General features: G+C 41.6%; 1 protein-coding gene across 1 annotated transcript; it reads right to left on the bottom strand.

Moving 5' to 3' along the window:
* Positions 1-598: 598 nt before the first annotated feature.
* On the bottom strand, positions 599-9372 carry SEC23B (SEC23 homolog B, COPII component). The gene is made up of 7 exons (XM_087930626.1): positions 9243-9372; positions 4122-4354; positions 3682-3739; positions 1748-1834; positions 1347-1583; positions 1145-1230; positions 599-797 (listed from the first exon to the last, which is right to left on the bottom strand). Exons 2-7 carry the CDS (start codon positions 4340-4342, stop codon positions 614-616), a joined length of 873 nt encoding a protein of 290 aa, XP_087786752.1. The 5' UTR covers positions 4343-4354; positions 9243-9372; the 3' UTR covers positions 599-613.
* Between the last annotated feature and the right edge of the window lie 9652 nt (positions 9373-19024).

The raw sequence follows: 19024 nt of genomic DNA, 5'->3' as shown, positions 1-19024 counted from the left end.
AAATATTTTTTTTAAAACTCTAAGGATTTGTCCTCCCTATAAAAACAGTCTTCACAATTTCAGTTTCCTTGAAATGTGTTGATGGCATAAACATGTAAATCCTATGACCTATGTCTACATATAAGAAGCATAACTTTAAGAACAAGAAAAAAACTGTTTATGGTCAATCATCAACACTTTTCAACATTCAGCACTTGATTTTTTTAACAAAGGTTACAAGACATTGAATGATACTTAACATAAATTTATATCTGTTATGTGATAACTACCCAAGATAGCTTACATTGCTAGTCGGTGTCTGACTCTGAATACCCATTCACACAGAGGTAGGACCCCAAAAGCACAGAAGAATCTCAACCCTTCCTTTTCGCATCTGAGAAAAGACACTGTTCTGTTAAAACTAGAGAAAACTCTTGAAGGAAATAAACAAATTGCTGAGCTGATGTGAAAATAAGCAGAATTAAACACTCTTCACAGCCTCAGAATTAGTTGGTTGGAATTTTCAGGAAAAAAGGAAATCTACAGACTCAGTTGTGCTACTTCCAAAAACATGTATATTGGAAAATACATGGCTTCCAAGTACCAGACAATACTAGTAGAGTTTAGATTAATTCTAAAGGTATTTAAGATTGTAAAAATAAAATAAAGATACCTCTAGTAGTCCAACAGCAACTGACAAAGCTACTCCAGTAGATCGCAAGGGTCTCTTTCCCTGAGTAACTGGCCAAGGATCTCTTTGTAGTTCTCCTAGAAGATCTGTCATGTTCATGTCAATTTTGTGAACAGGCTGCAAAAATCTACAGGGTTTTTTTTTTATCAAGAGAGAAGAAAGGAGAGACAGAAAGACATGTAATATTGTGAATTATGCACTGAGTACTCATTTATTTGGAAAATATGTAATATTTTAATCATAGATTCAAAATATATGTATCAAACCTCTGTAATTTGATTCACCTATTACCAGCTTTATATTTTCTCCCATATAGATGGCATGGCCTTTGATCTTAAATCTAAACTACAAAGGCAGCTATTTCAAATAGCAAAAATAGGCCTGTTTTTTAAAAGATGTTCCTTTTGGGATTTAAGAAAAAGATGAATGCATTTGCATCATTTGAAATATTCTTTATTCTGCAGAGCTACATACCTACTAGAAAGGTGAGGTGATTCTTGGGATTGAGGTGGTCTCCCTTGCTGAGCAGGGACAGCAGGCCTTGAAAGACCCAACATATCCTGACAATGAAAAACGTACATTGTAAATTCAGAAAAAATATAAAAACATGAAATAAGAACTAAGCAATCCTTTCAACTTTTCAAAATATACAAATTTCAAAAAATTCAAAATATACCTGTATTTGTTTCGCTGACAGATCTTTAGTTCCTCTAAAAACATAACTTTTGGAGATCCCTTCACAGCTCAATTCATGAACTTGAACCATTCGACCAAAGGTAATCAAGCCCACAAGAGCATCAGGAGGGAGCAGACTTAAAGACATTTGCAAGGATTCTTTCAAAGCTTGTAAGTCCTCCTCTTCCAAACATGTGTCTACCACATAAAGAAAGACCAGGGGTGTCTGCGGGCCACGCTTGATTGGGGGGAAAAAAGGAATACATATCACACAAAAGTACATACAGTGAACGACTCTAATTTCCCTTACTGTAAACCATGGTAAAAGCACTTTATTCTTATAACCTGTTGTAGAAATGGTAAATACAGTTAAGGAATTTGAGAGATAACAAAATGGACTACCTGGACTATATATTCTATTGTAGAAAACTGGGGCATAAGTTCTGCTGGCTGATTCACTTCAGATATGCCTGCATATGCTGGAGGAAACTGAAAAAAAAAATACACCAAGAATTAGAGCATGTGCTGAAAAATATTGATTTCAATGTCAGCATTTTTTCTTTTAATTAAACATATGAATCTTAATTTCATTTTCCTTTTATAATGGTTTCTGGTTTCTTAATCTTTTGGTTGTAATCAAGTATAGGCAGATTTATGATTTTTTCCAAAATCATATCCCAGGCCTTCTCACCAATTTAAATATTATCTGAGTACACTGGTCTACAAATTTTGGGAAATTATTGACCTCCAAGATAAAATGTGTTAATTTTACATATTTTGATTACATGAATTAGGAAGCAGGTGATAAAGATACTGGTTGGCTAAAGTTTTCAAGATATTTCACAATAAAGATTTATGCACAGGTGAATATATTTGCCTACAAGGGAGGGAGGTATCTAATAATCATGATACCTCATAACTTCTCGACAAAGTACGGTAGAACAATTAAAATGGTACCACATGGAAGTTTATCTTCACTTTGAGAACAACAAGGCAGATGGCTATGAAAAACCCTGTGGAAATTTTGCTTAGGTCCTATAAAGCACTTGGTGCAAACATGTCACTGAAAATTCACTACTTACACTCACATTTAGACTATTTCCCTTTGAACTGTGGGGCAGTGAGTGATGAACATGGGGAGAGATTCCACCAGGATATTGCAGGCATGGAGAAAAGATATCAAGGAAAATGGAGTCATCCATGCTTGCCGATTACTACTGGAATCTTCCCAGGGTTGACCCTACTGCAATTCACAACAGAAAAGCCAAAAAGTGCAGTTTAGATACCGAATAAAGATGGAACCTTGTCATTTAATCTAATGTTAGAGTTTGCCAGTTTTTCATGCAAAAGGCATGAAAATGTTATATTAAAAAAACCAATAAATGAATGGAAAGCTATGTTATTGGTATCAATAAAAAGATAAATTTATAATGATTGGTATGGCACTATTCTCATTGCTATATCACATTTTGCGGAAAAGTTATGGAATATAATCACACATCCCCCTCATAATTTTGAATTATTTTGATGCAATTTTGACCTAAGCTGTTATCTCGGAAACTGGAGCCAATTAATACTCAGGCCTTAATTATTTTTTTATTAGTGACCTAATTCTGGTAAAATGCAGCTGCTTTAATTTCTGAGGTTTTCTCCTTGTAGATCGTGGTATTACTTTTGCACTGAATACAAAGCCATAGGTAAGAAAAATAATTTAAGATTTGTTGTGATATTTGGATAAGAATGGTTTGCAAATCAATAGCAAATCAAAATTAGAAATCATCCATTTTCATATCTCATGTTGTGATTTATTTAACAAGTACAACCTATTAGAGTCATACATCACATCAAGCTATCTTTTACAAATTATGATGGCTTTGTTTATAATACACACAATGTGAAAATAAAAAAAATAAGCATGAACCCAAGCAAGTGCTATCTCTGGCTTGGTATGCTGTGGTAACTAAGAAACCACAATTACAACTATTGTGTTCATCTAGAGATTAATAAAACAGGATTTCAGGCTGCCTATTCTACACTATCTCTAGCATGATTTCTAAACTATGGTTAGCACGAGCCATATTTTAACATGAACTAATTGTGATTAAACTAGGCTATAAAGCATTGTAAAAATCCAGGCGAACTCTTTGCTTAGAAGGCTTTTGGCAATAATATTAATTAAATGGAACAAATAAATAATAAGAGTGATATGACAAACAATCATGGTATGCAGTTTACCTGGAGGTACAGTAGAAAGCCAGTGGCATCACTTTAGTACCAATAAGATTTTTTTAAAAATGTATTACAGTAATGTTGGAACATAACAGTTTTACACTTACCTGGTTCCTCTGAAAGCAGAAGTTACAAGCCCAAAGCTTGGCTCTGTAATCAACTTGACTATAAAAAAAGAATATATTAAAAAAGCTGAAATCAAAGTTTGAGGTATTAATTTTTAAATATTTAATAAAAATTACTGTGTTCCGTTTCATTCTCAAGCACTTGACGCTGAGGTAAGGATTACATGAGTCGTGGGCAAGCATGCGTGCACGCACTCCATTTATGCGTGCAATGGGCACACATGCCCACCACTCATGCAAATGGAGCTGCGCACTCACACACATCTATCCACTATTCGCACAGAACCATCCTTTCTCCACCCACCCACCCACCAGTCTGCAAAGCCAGAAAGGTTGGGGAACTGAGATATAAATAATTTTACCACTCCATAGCAATCAAAACAATCCACAGACAAAACTTAATGTACTAAACAAATACATACCAGAGTGGACTGAGAACAGCTTTGCAGGTTGGTCTACTACATAGAACTGGCTCATACTGGACAGGTGGTAAATCTAACCGTTCTTTCAAAGGTGTTAGAAGACAAGCCAATGGAACAACCATTCTGGTGGCTTCCAATCTGCTGGAAGGCCAAACATTCCAACTGAAGCGAACTCCATCACGCTCTTCATTTTGCTGGATAAATTCTAGGAAAGTCGCCATAGAATTGTATTTCTGCAAAACCAGAACACAAGTTTGAAATAGAATTTTAGAGCCTTGAATAGAGTGGTAATTTCTTTCCACTCAATAAATTGAAAACCATGCACAGTATATAGCACATTATTCAGATACTCAGAGGCTTCACTATAAAATTACTCAACCAGTGGCATTTACCCGTAATATTAAGGAGGGGAGGGGGTTGTTCTAATCTGATAATATGCTACAATGGCTGGTTCACACTAAAGTATAACCATGGATTTATAAGCCACAAAGGATCCATTCACATATTATGAACATAATTATTTGTAATGCTACATTTGAAAACAGCTGCTACCATTTGTAACTCATTCATTCTTTCAGACAAGCAATTATGTTTTTTTACAAAGAAGAGTAAAATAAAAATGAAATAAATCCTTTTTTCATCCTTTCTTTTGCCATTCCCCAGATGGTATTTCAAACAGTTTACAGTTATAAATATTGTTTTGTCTTTTGTTTCTCTACACCTTTTTTTGTTTATTGAACAATGTGATTTTTGCTTCTGTGCTGCATTTTTTTTCTTAATAAAAGAGGAAATTCTTCTGAAGCATCTTTGATATTTTGAAATATTGAAAAGGTTAGCTTAATAGAATAAATACTACTGGTGTCTATATTATCTGACTTATAAATGATTTTAAATATTTGTATTGTATTTTGTATTTTAATGTTTTAAATTTTCAATAAAGTTTATAAAATTAAAAAAAGAGGAGTAGGAAAAATATTAGAAAAGAACTGGACTAAGTTTAATCTTTTTATTCTGTTTATGCTAGTTAGGCTTTAATATCTCTTGTTTACAGCTTTGTAAAATGTATAAAAATGGGCATTCAGCTTGCAGCAGTAAACACTTAAATCAGACTAGGTTCTGCAAAATATTTTTACAATCAAAGATATTTCATTTTACTGATATGGATTGAGAATCTGAATACCGCTCCTATCTGTAGAAGACCAGTGTTTTGATGATACAATGCACCATCATTTCCCTCTTTTGACTCAGTCAGAAGCTGTTGTGCCATTATGAAATTGGGTAGTTCTGAAAACTAAAAGGATTTAAGTTAAAAGGATTTCCACACTGGAAAATTTCTTCTCTTTAATGAAATTTAATTTTGTCTCTGAAAGACTAGGTTATCACCAAAGAATGAAGGACCAAACCTGCTGTTTGGATGCAATATAGCCATGAAACAAGACATGATATGGACCCCTAACTCCCTTTTACATTGGGATTCAGTGTGTATGTGTGTGTTAAGTAGTGGTAATTACAAGTGTGAAACTGCTACATTAAGGAGCAGGATGTGGAACCAGGGTAGGAAGATCCAGAGGGCTATCTGGAGCTGAACATACTTAAAACTGTAGAGATAAGAGTGGATTTTAGGAGGAGCCCTTTTGTTCTACCACTTCTTTATTGTATTTGACAGCACAGCATCAGCAATAGAATCCTGTGAGTTTTGGGGTCCTATAATCTCCCAGGACTTGAAACGGACGCTTAATATTAGAACCATCATTAAAAAGGCACAATAATGTTTTTCCTGCATTAACTCAGAAGAGAAGAGAAGAGAAGAGAAGAGAAGAGAAGAGAAGAGAAGAGAAGAGAAGAGAAGAGCTTTACTGGCCAAGTGTGATTGGACACACAAGGAATTTGTCTTGGTGTAAATACTCTCAGTATACATAAAGAAAAGGTATATTTGTTAAGAATCGAGAATCATAACGTACAACACTTAATGACAGTCATAGGGTACAATCAACAATCAAATCATACTAAGAAACAGTCAATATAAATCGTAAGGATACAAGCAACAAAGTTACAGTCCTACAATCACAAGTGGGAGGGGATGGGTGATAAGGAGTGATGAGAAGACTAACAGTAATAGTAGTGTACACTTTGTAAATAGCTGAACAGTGTTGAGGGAATTATTTGTTTAGCAGAGTGATGGCTTTCGGGAAAAAACTGTTCTTGTGTCTAGTTGTTCTGGTGTGCAGTGCTCTATAGCGTTGTTTTGAAGGAAGGAGTTGAAACCGTTTATGTCTGGGATGTGAGAGGTCTGTAAATATTTTCACAGCCCGCTTTTTGACTCATGCAGTATACAGATCCTCAATTGAAGGCAGGTGGGTAGTAATTGTTTTTTCTGCAGTCTTAATTATCCTCTGAAGTCTGTGTCTGTCCTGTTGGGTTGCAGAACCAAACCAGACAGTTATAGAGGTGCAGATGATCGACTCAATGATTCTTCTGTAGAACTGTATCAGCAGCTCCTTGGGCAGTTTGAGGTTTCTGAGTAAAGCTAGTAGGCTAATTATAACCCACCAAAAATAGTTTCACTTCTAAAAATCTTATCACATTTTGATTAAGATCATATTTTCACTTTTCATAGGCAATTACTTTATAATATAAAATCTGTGTTGCATATATCTACCTCATGCACAAATATGCTTCATACCTCATTATTAAGTTTATGTAAAATGTAAGCTCGTCTAACAAAATCTATAATTGGGCCTCAGACTACCAAAAGATGTTGTAGCCAAATCAGGTACTCATGCAAGCCATTATCATATATCAAGTATACATTCACAGCAGATATCAAGAACAGCTTGAAGAGTTAGTTAACACACAACCCTAAAAAAAGAACAATCTATGTTCAAATTATTTAATAGAAATTTAAGGGCGCAATTCTAATTAAATTTATTGAAAGTAAATCTCACAAGCTACAAGTTAAACCAGGGTCCCCAACCACCAGTCCCCAGACCGGTACCAGTCCATGAATCATTTTTTACCGGGCCGCAAAGCTTGGGCGCCGCGAGGGAGAGAGAGGGAGAAAAGAGTGCTACGGTATGCCCAGCACTAGTCTCCCTTTTCCTCTCCTTCTCCTTCTCCGTCAACCACGCACACGCACGCATGCAGATAAAGCTGTTGCTGTTGCTGCTGCACCACAACCTGGAGGAACAGATTGAGCACAAGCGCTGAAGGAGCGCCACGGCATCTGTCGCCAGAGCGCAAGGAAGCAGCAGCAGCTGCGGCAGCGGTGGCTGCTGCACCTCCGACTTCCCCGGGGAAGGTCATTCCCTGACCAGTCACGCTTCCCGGCCCACGCTTGCACCCCCGCCCCCCACTTCCTCGCAGGCAGAGGTGGGAAGCTGCAAGGAATTCGGGCGTGCTTTCTAGCCGACTGTGCCAAGCCTTTTTTTTTTTTTTTTGCCCGAGGCTGGAAAGAAGGGCGACGGGTCACTGAGGAAGGTGAGAGAGACTGAGAAGGGAGAGAGAAACCCGGCTAAAGCAGCTCCGCGCTGCTTTAGGGACTAGTAGAAGGCGGCGGTTGGCGGCACTTGCCACCAGGCGATGCTTCCGGGTTTTCGGTTGGAAAGTGGCGTTTGGGTGCTTGCGCCTTAGTTTCATCGAAGGGGTGGTGGTGGCTCCGAACGAAGAGCCATCCCGATGGCGGTGGAGTCTTGCATTACTCAGGTACTGGTCCGTGGAAGAATAAATAATCGTGAAATTGGTCCCTGGTTCAAAAAAGGTTGGGGGCCACTGAGTTAAACAACAAGTAGGCACTAACGTAAAATATTAACCAAGGCATTAAGTGATACAGGACAAGAAGCTTGGGACCATGGGACATTGTGGATAGAGCCATAATATCACAGTAACACAGCTATGCAGGTAGTCTTCAACTTGCAACCACAATTGAGCCTAAATTTTATGTTGCTAAGCAAGACAGTTGTTAAGTGAATTTTGCCCCATTTTATGAACTTTCTTGGCTCAGTTGTTAAGTGAACCACTAGTTGTTAAGTAAATAACAGTTATTAGCTTAAGTAATGGTTAATTGAACCTGGTTTCCCCATTGACTGCTTGTCATGTGATCATAAAAAAATGATCACATCATCCCAGAATATTGCAATGGTCATTAATATGAGATAGCTGCCAAATGTCTGAATTTTGATTACGTGATCATGGGGATACTTCAATGTTCGTCAGTGTGAAAAACTGTCCTAAGTCCAATGCTATTGTAACTTTGAACAGTCACTAAAGGAACTGTTGTAAGTAGAGGACTACCTATAATATATTCAAAGGGCAAATTCTTGTTGGATTTTTATACAGAAAGAACTGAAATAAACTGGCAATACCACCATGCCTTTATATTAATTTGTGGCACAAACATTCATGTTACACTTTTTGAAAAAGAAATACATCTACAAAAAGACACGTTTCCTAAATGAAAGACTGTGAGGATGGGCAACCATCATTTTCTTGCTGCCCACCCCCACCAATCTCCGTCCCACCTGATTATTGTTTCAGATATTTTTAATGCAAAAATAAGAAAGCAACATATTGCAAAGCACCCACCTCCAGCACTGTACTTATTTACAATAATGCCTTTAGGCTTCAGAAGGCTGCACTGGCAAAGCGGAGACGTATTGAGTACCCCAAAATATATTTTCCCATATTAAAAAAATTGCACACTGAACTGAAGAAGCTTCTCGGATGAGAAGCCAAACGTTTTAAAGGCGGGGGAGGGAGGGGGGGGGGAAACCCCAAGGAAGTCCAGTTGCCTTCTGGGAGAGCCCACTAAACAGTTAAAGCCAGTTCTTCTAATTTGCCGGCGATGATGCTCTCTCTGTATATATAACATACCGACGGCCAACAGTTACAAACGGTTCAGAGTAAACGAGCGAATGCACTGACCGGCACCCATCTGTAACCGGCTAAGCGTCTCCAGAGAGGAGAGAAGGAGCCGGAAAGAAGTTCAAACCAGGAGGGGGAAAGAGGCCCAAAGGCCGAGAGACGCAGCCAGGTACCACCCTTCGCCTCCCCCAACAGCCTCCGAAGCCCCCCAATGGGCACCTAGAGGAAACATTCAGGAGAAGAAGAAAAAGAAGAAATCACCCTCTCGAGCGCTCACAAGACACGGCCTCCCCGCTTCAGCTCTTCCTTTCCTGCCTTCGCCTCACTACCTCTTCGCCGCCTGGACGTGCTTCCACGGCTAAGCCACGCCCACGTCGCTAAGGCCAGCTCAGCACCACCTCGCCCGGAGTTAAAATGGGGGCTGTAGCATCAGTTCTTGCGGCTGACTTTGCCTCCGCGAAGCCTTCTTTCCGCTCCTTCAGGTCATTTCGAACTGCCGCGATCCGAAGGGCAGGTCGAGGAGCCGGCTGCACGCGCTAACTTCAAAAGCAATCGGGAAGTTTGATTTCTAACGAGCTGGTTGCGCTGACCCAACTATTTGTCTCTTTCAGTGGTTTAGAAGAGTATTTTGGCTACTGAGGAAGGTGCTGTCGCCTTTTTTGCCGTTGAGTATGATTCTCCCTTCAGTCTGGAGAATTGCCCTCTTCCAAAATGGCAAAGGGAGGAAGGCAGGCATAGAACAGGCATAGATGTTGGAAAAGAGAATCAGTTGCCTTTTCCGTTTGTGAAAATAATTAGACTACAAAGGAAGTAATTCGGGTTACGCTGAGCTGTATCGCTGCTTTTTCGTCTCCTTCCTGCTGCGATAACCCATGAAGACGATATTACAGTTCATAGTTCGTGTAACATGGGCTTTATTTAAGCAAATTATTTATTTATTTCTAGTTTCTTTAATGCTGATGAAAACAAGAGAGCAGTGGCAGGCAAATTTAGAAGATTTCCTGAATGTGTCAGAGTGGCACATATTGATGCAGCAAAGGTGCTCCTCACACTGCAGATCCTGGTATTGCGGCCCAAGCTGAGAAAAGGGGGCAGCTGAGCGCTAAATGTCTTGATCTCCATTTCTTAGCAACAGCTGAGAGGCTGTTAGTTAAAGCAAGTTTCTAGTCAAAATTGGAATAAATTTTCAACATTTATTAACAAAAACTATAGTCCCTGTTTCAGACACTGGTTATGTATGCCTCATGTCATGTAGTAGTAGCATATCACCATGGAAGCCCCTACAGAAAGAAGCAAGAGACTATTTCATTCAAAGACTAGTATATATTAAATATAAATTATAATTTAGAATAATACACTATCCAAAAGGTATAAAATACTGGCACAGATTCTGTACTGTCACAGACAGTTGAGCAATTATTCCCTTTCAATATCTGCAGGCAATGTAATAGAGTCATTCAGAGAGACTGTCAAGGTACCACAGATAAAATTAGTTTGGTTAATAGCAGTGTTGCCCAGAAATCCTTGTAAAATGTGTGCACAGAAAAGAGCAATCTTATTTTCCACAGAAAGCATCAAATCTACACAATGTACTTATTTTACGCAGGCTTAAAATGATGGGAAAGTACACTTCTTTATGTGCTTCTTGAAATAATTTTTAAATAGGATTTTTTGTGCTTTTTTCTTAACCTCTGAATTTTAAATCTTTTATAGCTTTTATCTTCCACAATTAGGTAATTTATTAGCTCTCCCATGAAAAGAGATAAGATGAGAAAAAGCAGTATGAGAAAGTAAACTCTAGAATACAGTTAGAAAATAAACTACAAAAGCAGCAAAATTTGAGAAGTTCTTAGGAGTAATGAGGATAAAAAATATAAGTACCGTAACACTAATGACAATGAATCCAGTGCACTTGTTAAATAAATAATCATATAATAGCATGGGACTTGCAAATAGTGGCCAAAAGTCAACAAAATGTAGAATTCTTCTCCCTTGAGGAAGAACCAAATTACCAACAACCTCTTCTGCTGCCATTTCATTCAACCACTCTGTTGATTAAAGAAGGGGATTGCGATGTACAGGGGTTGATATTATCCTTTGGACAGTCAATAAGCATTGACTACAGATGAAATCAGTAATATTTTCATTCTGGGTCTGGAACTTTTGAAACAGATGCTTGCTATATTTCCAAAATGATAAATTAGCAAAGATTATGCTAGCATAAAACTCGAATTAAAAATGAACAATGTTATGAATCAAGAAAAATCTTTGAGCAAATTAAAAGGATGATATAACACAAAGAAAATGTTCCTTCAGATATAGGTGATATAGGTGACTAAAATTAAGAGGAATTGCACATTTCAAAATAATTTGATCACCACACTGATCACAAATAGCCCTTGACTTATAACCAGTCACTTAGCAATTATTTGAAGTTATAACAGATCTCACCAGAGCTACTTGCGACCTGGTTTCAAAGTTCTGATGACCACCACCCTTTTCTGCACAATTATGTGATCATATTTTGGGTGCTTGGCAACCACCTTGCATTTACTGCCATTTACAGCGTCCTTTGTTCACAGTTTACATTTTTTTCTGGAAAGAGATACTTCTTGTTTTTGGAAAAAACAGCCATTCAGTTCACTTAATCACTGCCACAAAAAGCTTGTAAAATCGGGCATGGTGACATGCTTATGTGCTTAATGACTGGCACAACCTACAACCATAATTCCAGGCTCAATTAGATTTATTAAGCAAGGACTAACTTTGTCCAAAATAGATATAATAGGAACTGATAGATATCACACCCCCATAGACACACTTCCTCCTGTCTTCTAGCCAGTTCTTCTGCTTTCAATTTTATAAGACTGATTTATTGATTGAGTGGCTGCCAAATTTTGTTGAAATTTAGCACCCCACAAATTTTGTGTTCTTTGAAATGAAACAATTTGGGGCACTTCTTTTTTTTTCAAAATAGGGTTTTGAACTACCCCACTAAGAAAATGCTGGCATTGTAAATTCAAGATGAAATGCCATAACTTTAAGAAATCACATAACAGCGTTCTTGAGAATTAACTCTTTGAACAGCTTCAGATAATGACTGATAGCAAGCTTACTGAATAGCTTTTGGAAGCAGATTTAATTGACTCCTTTGGAGCTTTGCCAGGGCCCAAACAGAAAGATGCTTTAGAATAGATTAGATCAGGGGTGTCAAACTCATGTCGTTATGGCGGCGTCATGTGATGTATCAGGACTTTTTCCCCCTTTGCTAAACTGGACATGGGCATAGCCAGTGTGTTACACATCTGGCCTGTGGGGCGGGAGTTTGACAGCCCTGGATTAGATGACAAATACTGCTAGCTATGTGTGTAACGGCTGCAACCACAAATTGATTTAGTTTCATAGGCAGCAATACAAATCAAATATATGGTAGTATATTAAGACATCCTCTAATATATTTTAATTCAATAGAGAATATAAACTAAAATAGGAAACAAAAAGAAACTGCTCTATTAGATCCAGGTTTTGGAGAGGACTGTCCATATACTTCCAATCCTCTTTCTGTATAAAAACTTAAAAATAGGATATGAATAATATGCATTTTAGCTCAGATTTTATTTCATACAGCCTTGTTATGTCTCACCTGTGCCAACGAGGTGAGAAGTCCAAATTTCCAAATGAATGCAAACAAGTCCAGTAATGACAGGGTTAAATTCCTTGAGCCAGGAAAGTTCTTGGCAGTCTCACACAACCTGTCTGCCAAGTCCGATAATAAAGCAAGAACATAAATCACAAGCTATCGCCACACACAGAATCTTTCGAAGCTTCTCTCACAAATTAACACGTTGTCCCGAACAAGTTCTCAGAGCGAACACACCCACTTCATCTCAGTCTCTGATTCGTCCTTTCTACGTTGCATTCCTCAGCTTGATCCTCAGTCAGAGGCTCTGATAGGCTCTCCTGATTATCTGCCGACACCTGAGGCACAATCAGGGAGGAAGGTCCTGCCTTCCTCCCTAATTGTGGCAATTCCAAATCCTCTAACAAAGCAGGCTCAAACCTCAGAGCCAAATCCTCCTCTTCCTCATTGTCCAAGTCCTCGACCTCTGACAAAGCAGGCTCAAACCTCAGAGCCACAACACTATCGCTCACCGCAGGGCCCTTCCCCCGAGTCTGACGATCCGGATGTGGTTTCAATGGAAACTGTTCATGGAATCTCCGGATAAGGTCTGGGGTGTGGACCGTGGAAGCATCCACCCAAGAAAGAGCCTCCGGTACATCCCCCAGCCTCTCGACGAAGTATTGAAACTGTCCTTTCAGCCAGCGAGAATCCTGAATGCTGACCACCGTGTCGTCAGCAGAGGGATCATCGCCGGGTACAGATGGAGGAACCGTAGCAGCGGGAGAACGGAGAGCATTCGATGGGGCGTCAGGAACCAGAAGGGAACGGTGAAAGACAGGATGAATGCGCATGGAGCGCGGTAGGGTAAGCCGATAAGCAATGGGATTGATGACCGCCTCGATAGGGAAGGGACCAATGAAGTGATGGTCCAACTTCTTAATCGGACAATTGACCCATAGATGCTTCGTGGATAACCACACCCTGTCTCCCACAGCCAGCGGAGGCGTCGCCCGGCGCGAACGATCCACGAACCTTTTATAGTCCTCCTTAGCCCGTTCCAATTGCTGTGAAATCAATTGGTGAACCGAATGCAGTTCCGACAAAAAGTCCCACGTCTCGGGAACCAGGGAATCCAAGATTGACAATGGAAAAAACCTCGGATGGAAACTCATATTCGTGTAAAAAGGTGTCATGCCAGTGGAGGTGTGCTGGGAGTTGTTGAAGGCAAACTCCGCCAAAGGGAGATAAGTCACCCAATCATTCTGTCGGTGGTTAACAAAACATCGTAAATATTGGGCGAGGATGTCAATCACCTTCTCCGTCCTACCATCAGTCTCTGGATGGTGCGTTGATGACAAGCACACCTGCACCTGCAACGCGGTCATCAGGCTCTTCCAAAATTGAGCGGTAAACTGAACACCGCAATCTGAAACTACCCTATCCGGCAGACCATGAAGACGGAACACATGCTGCAAAAATAACCGAGCAGTAGAACAAGCCGACAGTAACTTCTGACAGGGGATAAAGTGGGTCATCTTGGTTAACATATCAACCACCACGAGTACCGTCGTATATCCCGACGAAGAGGGCAAATGTGTTAAGAAGTCCATGGAAATTGCCCCCCATGGTCTGTCCGGAGTTGGCAGTGGTTGAAGGAGACCAGGAGGTGCACCCGTCACGGCTTTCGCTTGCTGGCACGGTACACAGGACGCGACATAGGCGTAGACATCATGCCGGACTCGAGGCCAGCAAAAAGTCCGTGTGACAAGATGAAGGGTCTTTAAAAACCCAAAATGGCCGGCAGCAGGGTTGTCGTGACATTGAGTCATAATAAGGGCTCCAAGCGTCCTCGTGGGCATGTACAACTGACCCTGATGTCATAGTAAGCCCTCCTCCAAAGTCCATGGGGAGTCAGGTCCAATTTCCCCTATTCTCTGCTGCGACCAAGCATCTAAGCACTGCGCCTCTTGTATCCGAGTCCGCAAATCCACCAGTTCCTGGATAACGGCCAAAGATTCTGGTGGCAGCACCGTATGTGGAGGAAGAGGGTCCTCGGGACAAAGGTACTGAGGTTTACGGGACAGGGCATCTGCTCTCTGATTTTGACCACTGGGGATATAAGTCACAAAAAAGTTGAACCGGGCAAAGAACAATGACCACTGAATCTGTCGCTGGTTCAACTTCCTCACAGTGGACAAGTGCTCCAAATTACAATGATCCATCCGAACCTCCACCTTGTGCTGGGCCCCCTCAAGATGATGTCGCCAGGTCTCAAACCCAGCCTTGATAGCCAGCAACTCTTTTTCCCAGATAGTATAGTTGCACTCGGAAGGAGTGAGTTTCCAAGAATAGTAAGCACAGGGAAAAAGGGGCGCCATCCGCTGGAGCTTGCAACAACACAGTCCCAATAGCCACGTTGGACGCATCCATCTCCACCACAAACCGACGATGTGGATCAGGATGCCTCAGGATAGGTTCTGCGATGAAGGCCTTCTTGAGAGCCTCAAAGGCCTGTTGCTGCAGGGGCCCCCACTGGAAAGGGACCTTCTTTCTAAGGAGCTAGGTGATGGGATCTGTCAGCATGGCAAAACCCGGGATGAAGGTCCAATAATAATTAGCGAACCCCAAGAGAAGTTGAACGTCTTTCACTCGACGAGGGGGTTCCCAACTACACAAAGCCTCCACTTTATGCAGGTCCATGGCAATGCCTTCGGGAGAGATGATGTGCCCCAAGAACTCTATGGAAGTCTGGAAGAAGAGGCATTTCTCCAACTTCGCATAGAGTTGATGCTCCCGAAGACGTTGCAATACCTGATGAACTTGTTGACTATGGTTGTCCCTGGACCTGGAATAAATCAAAATGTTGTCCAGGCACACCACCAGGAACCAATCGAGCATGTCCCGGAACACGTCGTTCAGGTGCTGGAAGACTGCAGGGGCATTGGTCAACCCAAACGGCATCACGGTGTATTCAAAATGGCCGTATCGGGTGCCAAACGCCGTCTTCCATTCATCCCCCTCTCGCATCCGCACCAGGTTGTAGGCCCCTCGAAGATCAAGCTTGGTGAAAATAGTGGCCTTCCGTAACCACTCCATCAACTCTGGAATGAGTGGCAAGGGATAACTATTCCGCACCGTAATGGCATTCAACCGGTGGTAATTGCAGCACAAGCGCAAGTCCCCCATCTTCTTTTTAACGAAAAGAACGGGAGCAGAAAGAGGGGATGATGATGGCCAGATAAACCCCCGGGCCAAATTCTTTTCCAAGAAATCACGAAGCGCAGCCAATTCGGGCTCAGACATAGAATACAGGCGTCCCTTGGGTAGTGGGGCATCAGGCAGAAGGTCCACGGGACAGTCATAGAGTCGATGCGGGGGTAACCGATCCGCCTCCTTCTCACTAAATACATCGGAGAAATCGGAGAGTTCAGGAGGTACGGAGATGGTGGGGTGGCGATGTCTTGGCCAGCACAGGTGTGTCGTAAATGGTTCGCGCACTGGAGACTCGGGAACGAAATGGCGTTCTGCGCCCATGCCACCCGAGGATCGTGTAACCGTAGCCAGGCCATTCCGAGGATCAAGGAGAGATGGAGGTCCGCTGTGATATAAAAACTAATCACCTCCTCATGGTCCCCAATGACCAGGCGCAATGGCTGGGTAGCGAAACGAATGGGTCCCCCACGAAGTTCCCGCCCATCAATCATTTCCACCTTGATTGGAGGCTCCACGGCAACCAAGGAGACATCAAAATGAGTTGCAAAGTCCTGGTCCATAAAATTGGTTGTAGCCCCCGAGTCCACCAATGCAATTGCAGGAATCCCCTCCGACCAGAACGGCAAGAAAACCCGAGTGTCTAGAAGTAAATGTCGAGGGGGTCCAGAGTCCACCTCCGCTACTTCGGGGCGGTTGGTTGATACGTGCCCAACCTAGGGTTTCCCCGAGGCTGGGCCTGCCCCGTTTCCCAACTGATCAAGTTTAGATTCAGCCACTGGCTTGCGTGCCCCCCGTCGTTTAACAGAACAGGAATTCGCAAAATGTCCAGGCCTCCCACAATACAGGCATAAGACTCCCTGGAGTCTCCATGTGCGTTCTTGGGCCGTCAAACGAGGTCGGATCACACCCAACTCCATTGGCTCCTTGGCCATGGACACGGCACTGTGGGAGACCTGGGGCGCTGGTTGTACAGGACGTTGTGGCCTTGAGATGGATGGCTGGTCCAGAACGGGGCGTCGAGTCTTGCGCCGTTGAAGTCGGACATCAATGCGTAAGCATTGCACCACCAGAGCATTGAGGGTCGGGGCCAGCTCCACATGAACCAATTCGTCCTGTATGTCCTCTGACAGGCCATCTTGGAAAGCATCCATTAAAGCTGCATCATTCCACGCAGAGTCCAAACAGAGCAATCGAAACTCTGAAATGAACTCCTGCAAGGGGCGTTTCCCCTGGCGAAGTTCCTTCAGGTGTCTGGCTGCTGTCTGAGCCCGTATGGGGTCCTCATACATTAGTCTCAGGTGACACCAAAACCCCTGATAGTCTGTTAGCAATGGACTGTCCAACACCAACAAAGGAGTGGCCCACCTGGCAGCCGAGCCCGACAGAAGGCTGATTACAAACCCCACCCGAGCCCGGTCATCGGGAAAATCCTCTGGCCTCAGAGCCATAAACAATTGGCACTGTCCCATGAAAGCCGGGAACATTTCAGGCTGCCCAGAGAACTTATCCAGCACAGCTACCGGGCATTTCCTACAGGGAGGGCCAGGAGGAGCAGCACGAGCCTGCAGCAGAGTGAGTTAATTAATCAGCTGAGTAACTTGCTGCTGCAAAACTTGGTTATCGTTCTGCAGCTGGTTAAGCTGCTGCTGCTGCTGTTGATCCATCTTGGTCAAAAGATGGCTTTTGTTAAGGTTCGGGACAAAAATGTTATGTCTCACCTGTGCCAACGAGGTGAGAAGTCCAAATTTCCAAGTCAGTAATGACAGGGTTAAATTCCTTGAGCCAGGAAAGTTCTTGGCAGTCTCACACAACTTGTCTGCCAAGTCTGATAATAAAGCAAGAACATAAATCACAAGCTATCGCCACACACAGAATCTTTTGAAGCTTCTCTCACAAATTAACACGTTGTCCCAAACAAGTTCTCAGAGCGAACACACCCACTTTTATTTTCTGTGGGGTGTGTCAGTCCCTCATCTCAGTCTCTGATTCGTCCTTTCTTTCTACATTGCAACTTACACTTTTGCCTGCGCTGTTGCCTCGCATCAAGCCAGCATTCTTCAGCTTGATCCTCAGTCAGAGGCTCTGATACGCTCTCCTGATTATCTGCCGACATCTGAGGCACAATCAGGGAGGAAGGTCCTGCTGAGGAGGAAAGTCCTGGGGAGGAAGGCAATTCCAAATCCTCTAACAAAGCAGGCTCAAACCTCAGAGCCAAATCCTCCTCTTCCTCATTGTCCAAGTCCTTGACCTCTGACAAAGCAGGCTCAAACCTCCGAGCCACAATACAGCCTACTCTATGCCTTAGTCATAGTCCAAAAACAAGTTTTCACTGCTCCAAAAGCTGAAGCATCAAATAAGGATAATACATTTCCTGTTTCTTCAATTAATAAATGCACTTCAGTCTCTCTTAATTGCCATAGACCTGATAAGAAGCCTCTACTCTCAGAGATTCAGATAAAACCTAACTTGAGAATAATTGAAGTATCACAGGTGTATCACATCTCAAATAATGAAACCTCATTTTCACAACCCAACTGATTTTAGAAACTTTACAAACACTTTCAATTATTTCATGGAGTGTTCTGGGTGAAATTCCAAGTTAGATGACTATGCTTTTTTTAAAGTGTTTAGATAAACATACTGTACTTTTACAGTAGACATGAATTGCAGGAGAGTCTTAGAGGGTTATAATATTAGAATTGGCCTCAATGACTATCAGCTTTATACAAAATTTAATTGTTATTGCCCTGATTTTCCACAATGAATTCCTTATTACCTTGCCGGTTAATAGAGTCCATAACCAGTTAAAGGAGCCGTATATAATGCAAATGTTGACAAGTTTAGAACTTGGGATCTTGAATAGCACATTGAATACTGACTTTGCAGTGGAATATATCCATTGGGACAGGAGAAAGCCCCCACTTGATAGATGATGCTGTGGTTTCAATATCTTAGTTTTCTTTCTATAAATATTCACAATCTTTATGTGTTCTGATAGTGCTCACTTTCCAGCTGTTCTTTACTTGAGATTATTGATACTTGACTATTAGTTCTATTCCTCAAATCGATTATGAAATGGGTCCAACTCCAAATAGGTCACCTTACCAGGACTATCTGGTAAAAAGCATATTATAGTCTGAAGAGGGAACTCAAGTTTGCTTTGTGATTATGGAAAGTTTGGACAGATTTATTCTGCAGAATATTGTTA

This window comes from Pseudonaja textilis, chromosome 3 (assembly GCF_049901715.1).
Source record: "Pseudonaja textilis isolate UNSWEBS1 chromosome 3, rPseTex1.2, whole genome shotgun sequence".
Lineage (NCBI taxonomy): Eukaryota > Metazoa > Chordata > Lepidosauria > Squamata > Elapidae > Pseudonaja > Pseudonaja textilis.
Note: the sequence above shows the minus strand (reverse complement) of the source record. Positions and strands in the feature narration are given on the sequence as shown.